The following is a 5,295-nucleotide window of genomic DNA, read 5'->3' as shown; positions in this document are numbered from 1 at the left end:
TCATGAAACAGTCTTTATTCAAGTGCAGGGAGATCGGTCATACGACAACGCCAAGGTGAGGGGTCAGCGCCTGCTCTCCTTTATGCACCTGACCTGCGTGGCCTGCCGAGGCAGCCTGGCTGAGAGGGGCAGGCAGGGGTGTGGGCGTCTGGGAGGGCAGGTCCGAGGTATGTCATGCACGCGTGGCTTGGGGCTCTGGGCCTGGGGTGCGTGGCTCTCCTGCAGGTGGCCCAGCGGGCACCATGTACAAGTCGTCTGCGTGCAAGATGGCCTTGAACTATGGTGAAAAGGGCAGGACACGGTTTACAGCAGAGACTCACCCACGAGAGGGGACCTCAGGACCGGGCGCCCGAGAGGAAAGCTTGCGGAAAGGAGGCGCCTCTCCCGCCGTCCTGCTCCAGCAGCCCGAGGCACGTGTGTCAGCGGTGGAGCTCAGAGGGGTGATGGACGAAGCCCCGCCTGGCCCGCTGCACAACCAGGCTGGGCCACCACGTGGGGTCGAGGGGCCCGGGGCTCTGGTCTCAGACGCAGTTGTCGGGGACACACTCCGCCTCCTCCTCCAGCTCGGGGCAGGGCGTCCCGTGGTTGGCAGGCTGCACACGGACGTAGCGAGTCCTGCTCTTGGCCCCCAGCTTCCCGCAGGGACCCCCACACAGCCCCCAGGACGACCACAAGGAGACTTCGCAGTCCAGCGGCGTTTCTGGACCTGGACCGAGCACAGGAGAGGCCGTGAGCATGCGTGCGAGGTGCTTTGTGGCAGAAGGGGACCCCCGGGCGTGTGTTCGGTGCACAAGACCAGCTCCCACCTTCAGAGTCGTGAGGGGTGCTCGATTTTATCGGCGTGGTTTAGAGCAGGTTACAAACCCATCGATCACACCGCCCAGGGAAAACCACTAAGATGCCTCGAGGGAGCATTTCTGCGTCCACTGTCCGGGACTCTGGGAGGCCAACTCTGGCCCCTGGGGGCAGGGGAGACCCCGTGTTGAGAGATGTTCTGAAGGCAGCACAGGCTGGCCGGGGTCTCCGCTGCCCACGGTGCTGGCTTTCAGAAGGCGACCGCGGTGGGGGCTCCCCTTCACCACCCACACCATCCCCTTCGCCAGGGAGGGCGCAGAAAGATCCATTTAGTGGAATGTCCTGCCCTGTCAGCTGTGACATGGGCCACACACAGACACACCACTGACAGGGGTCTCGGTCACGAGTCTCAAAGGCTTTCCCTTGCAAATGTTGTGCAAGTGTTAAATCTTCAGTCTAGAGTTTGAATCAACTAAATCCCAAATCTCTCAGAACCCCCACTGTCCTGCACCAAATGCGCAGAACCCCCAGAACCCCATCTGTCATCTTGTACTGAATGCTCTGACCCCCTGTAATCTCGTACTGGACACTCTGAGCCCCCAGAACCACATCATCTTGTGCTCGATGCACGGAACCCCTGGGACCCACGTCATCCTACACTGAGTGCTCAAACCCTGGTGTTTGAGTTTGCTCACAGACAGTGGCTCATATGACTCAGAGTGGGGCACCCTAAGCCCATCTGAGCAGTGACCTGGTCTGACTCCGTCCCCTGCACCCCTGTGCACCCCATGGGTGGCCTGGCCCCACCTGGCTAAGGGCACATCACCCCCAGGAGCCCGGCTTCCAATTCAGCACCTTTCTCCATCCTGCCGCCTCATCTCAAGTTGGGACTTCCGGGGTGTGTCCTGTGCGCTGGGCACACAGCGGGGCCTAGTCCCTGGATTACCGGCCCTCCAGGGGTTGCGTGCAGGTGACCGGCGTGGCCTTGGGAAGTAGCTCGTGTTGAGGTGTTGTCGCTGCCGAGTCACAGATGGTGACTCTTGGGCGGTTTCTAGCCCCTCAGGACCCTTTGCGGTTTGTACCCGGTGGCCACTCACCATCAAGGGTTATTCTGCAGCTGAGACCTAAGGGCCTCACGCATGGGGCTCCGTATTGGCGGCTGCCCGGTCACGGTCCCTGCGTGACCCGCACACCTGAATGGTGCTTCCGCCCTGTGCAGCCAGTGGGACGTCAGGGCCCCCCCGGAGTCGGAGCACTCGCACCCGGGCTCACCTGAGAGGCTGTCCGTGATCTCATTGCCCCCGCCCAGCGGGCCTGGGGGGGGCAGCACGAAGGTCCTGGGGTTCTGCCGGAGTCGCACCAGGGTCACTCTGGCGATGGGGGGCAGGGACTTCAGCCGGGGGTAGTAGAAGGAGTTTGCCGGGTGGCTGGGAGAGGAGGAGGTTATCTGTGGGGAGAGCAGGGGTCTCAGCACCGGAGAACCCGCGGCACACGCTTGCAGTGGGCGGGCCCAGGCTCTGGAGCGCCGGGTGGGGCGGGGTCAGGAAACCCCGCCCCCTCCGAAGGCCGCTAGCTCCTGGGGGCGGGGCGCGTGGCCTCAGGCTGCGCAGGCTCCGAGGGGTGGCGCAGGCTGCGTGGACCGGGGGCGGAGCACAGGCTCTGGGGGTGGGAGGCCGCAGGCTGTGTGGAGGGGGGGAGGGGGGGCGAGGCCGCAGGCTGGGAATCAACCAGGAAGGGTTGGGCCCTCCTCCCCGACCTGCGGGCCCCCTGCAGACAGGCCGTCTTCTAGTGGGGGGGGGGGGGGGGTGTCCAGGGCCAGCAGGGCTCTCGTCCCGTCCCTCACCTCCTCACCTCCGTCACCGTGTCCTGCGGGATGGTGGCGAAGTTGGGGGAGGAGAAGGTGAAGCCGCTGTCCGTGCCAGCGTCGTAGGGGTACAGGTCGACCTCGACCTGCTCCCTCCAGCGGTCCCCGTCACACAGGTCCAGACTGTCCACGCCCACGAACCAGTCGGGGCTGGGCACGATTCGGACCACGAAGGAAACCTGCAGGGGCGGGGGGGGGGGGACGGGGGGGGCGCTTAGCGACCCCCCCCCCGCAGCCCCGGCCCGGCCCCCCGGGACCACGAAGGACACCTGGGGGGGCGGGGCGGGCGCTCAGCGAGCCCCCACCGCCACGAAGGACACCCTGGGGGGCGGGGCGGGCGCTCAGCGAGCCCCCCCCCCCTCCCCGTGGCCGCCGGCTCACCAGCGAGTGCCTGGCGTGGGCCTCCAGCTCGGCGGACGTGTGCCCGGTGCCGCTGGGCACGGCGGGCGCCGAGAACACCTCGTGCACGCTCTGCAGCTTCTCTCCCGCCGCCTCCAGCTCCCGCATCAGCGCCCAGGCCTCGCCCCGCTCGGCGAAGTCCCTCAGCCCGTCGCTCACGTACTGGTTCTTTCTCCACATGCTGTAGTCCGAGCTGTGCGCCGCCCCTGCGCGTGCGGCCGGCGGGGTGAGCCGACGCCGGGCCACCGGGGCACCGCGCAGGGGCCACTCTGGCCGCCCCCCCCTGCCGCCCCCCCTGGGCCCCGCCATCCAGCAGTCGGCCCGGCGCTGAAGGCAACGGGATGGGAGTGCCCCCCCCCCCCCAGCTGCGAAGTGTGGTGCAGCTGTCGTGTGACCGGCCCCTCCAGGAGGGGGGCCGCTGCTGGACAGGCAGGAACGGGCGGCGGGGGCTGCGCTTACCCAGCAGGGACGACCACTGTGCGGGGGGCCGGAACAGGGGGTACTGCTTGGGGAAGGCCGTCTGGCTCCACTTGCCCGTGAAGGTGAGGCTGTACTTGGCCAGCGGTCGGGCTGTGCAGACAGACTCCGCCCCCAGCGGCTGGCTCGCCGCGGACCCCAGTGTGGCCAGGAGGAGAGCCCAGAGGGCCCTGCCCCAGGTGGTGGCCTGACTTGGGGCTCCCATGACCTAGGAGCGGAGGGAGAACCCGGCACGCCGGTCCCGCTGGTCCTGGGAGCAGGGACCTCCGGAGTGCAGCGCCCCCCCACCCCACCCCAGTATCCCTGCCCGCTGCCCCACCCCGGGCTCGGGCTCAGGCTCAGACCCCATCCCCGAAAGCAGCTGTGTCCGGTTACAGGCGGATTCCGGGCGCCCCTACGGGAGGCCGGGCGCCTGGCAGGTTTGGAGCCCGGGCTGGGTTGCGCCAGCAGCCCGCTCTGCAGCCGCGGGGATCCCCGAGCACCACTCCTCAGGGCTGCCACTCCTCAGGGCTGCCGTCAGAGGGAGTCCCGGGAGCCGGGAGGGGAAACTTTGGGCTCGCTGCGCCCAGAACTACACAGCAAACTCACGCCTCCGTCTTGGGGTGCTGCTAGCTGCTGCACCCGGGGAGGAGCCCGGAGGCCCGGCGTCTCCGGATGGGGACAGAGGCGCACGCACACGCAGTACTCACCCAGCAGGCGCGGCCGGAGGGCGGGTGGCGGGGGCGCGGGCAGCGGATGGTCGCGACGGGAGCCCCGAGCTGCAGTTCACACGCAGGACAGCGCCCGGCTGGCCAGTGAGGCCCGGGCCCGGCACCGCAGCTGCGGAGCCGCGGAGAGATCTGCCGCAGAGAGGGGAGAGGGGAGAGGGGGCGCCTCGACCTCGGCCCGCCCTCGCTCTGAGGCTGAGCAGATGCTTCTCTGGCGTTGAGGTCACTCTCCTCCCGCGGGCGCCTGCCACTTGCCGCACCCCTTTCTTTGTCTTTCCCTCCCCCCTCCCCGCCCTCCTCTCCTCTCCCTCCCGCTCCCCCTTCCCAGCAAACCCTTCTTAGTGTCTCCCTGGAGGTGGAGGTGGGGGGCGGGGGTGGCCAGCGTGTTACACCCTCAGGGCAGGGTGGGGACCTGAGGGGCCGCATTCCTGACCCCACATTAGTCCACGTGCCTGCCGCCGGAGGGGGGCTGGAGAAGTGGGGGCTCCCAGCTCGGGGATCCCTGGCCTTGGGGCTCTGCGTTTTGGTGAACACAGCCCGTCAGAGTACAAGGCCGCTGTCCACACCACTGGCGGGGGGTGCCTCCTGATGCCCTCCCTCCAGAGGGGAGTCAACCCCGTGGGAAGGGTGGTCCCACTTCCAGAAAGGCTGGCTGGGGCAGGGAGGCGGCCCACGGGGGTGCCTGGCTAACAGACTCTGAAGGTGGTCACTGCCCACTGTCAGGAAAGTAGAGCCCTCGTCAGGTGCCTGGGAGCAGATGGGGAGCCAGCATTGTGGGGACGCCCAGGGGGCGTCTGAGCTCCAACAGAAAGCTTTTTGGAACCTTGTTAATATTTCACACATGTGGGGTGGGATGGAATAAATAGAATCAACCAGAATAGAATGCAAACAAAAACGAATGACCTAACCTGTATTTCAAGTAAATAACACAGCCACAGAGAGGCAGCCCGATGCCCACGGAAATGGAGGTCCTCAGGCCAAAGACAGATTCTAATTCTGGTCTTCAAACTGTTTGGTCTCGGGACCCCCTCCGCTCTTAAAAATGCTGAGAAC

At 66.9% G+C, this 5,295-nt stretch overlaps 1 protein-coding gene across 1 annotated transcript; it reads right to left on the bottom strand.

Moving 5' to 3' along the window:
• Positions 1–4,520, bottom strand: LOC125159231 (spondin-2). Its single transcript, XM_047847343.1, has 6 exons — positions 4,225–4,520; positions 3,518–3,743; positions 3,041–3,264; positions 2,647–2,838; positions 2,068–2,242; positions 1–706 (listed from the first exon to the last, which is right to left on the bottom strand). Exons 2-6 carry the CDS (start codon positions 3,738–3,740, stop codon positions 522–524), a joined length of 999 nt encoding a protein of 332 aa, XP_047703299.1. The 5' UTR covers positions 3,741–3,743; positions 4,225–4,520; the 3' UTR covers positions 1–521.
• Positions 4,521–5,295: the final 775 nt, after the last annotated feature.

This window comes from Prionailurus viverrinus, unplaced genomic scaffold (assembly GCF_022837055.1).
Source record: "Prionailurus viverrinus isolate Anna unplaced genomic scaffold, UM_Priviv_1.0 scaffold_45, whole genome shotgun sequence".
Lineage (NCBI taxonomy): Eukaryota > Metazoa > Chordata > Mammalia > Carnivora > Felidae > Prionailurus > Prionailurus viverrinus.
Note: the sequence above shows the minus strand (reverse complement) of the source record. Positions and strands in the feature narration are given on the sequence as shown.

Coding starts and splice junctions, on each gene's coding strand:
- LOC125159231 (XM_047847343.1), bottom strand. CDS start 3,740: ATGGGAGCCCCAAGTCAGGCCACCACCTGGGGCAGGGCCCTCTGGGCT. Junction 3,265..3,517: donor ACAGTGGTCGTCCCTGCTGG/GTAAGCGCAGCC, acceptor CCGCACGCGCAG/GGGCGGCGCACAGCTCGGAC. Junction 2,243..2,646: donor CGCAGGACACGGTGACGGAG/GTGAGGAGGTGA, acceptor CTCTCCCCACAG/ATAACCTCCTCCTCTCCCAG.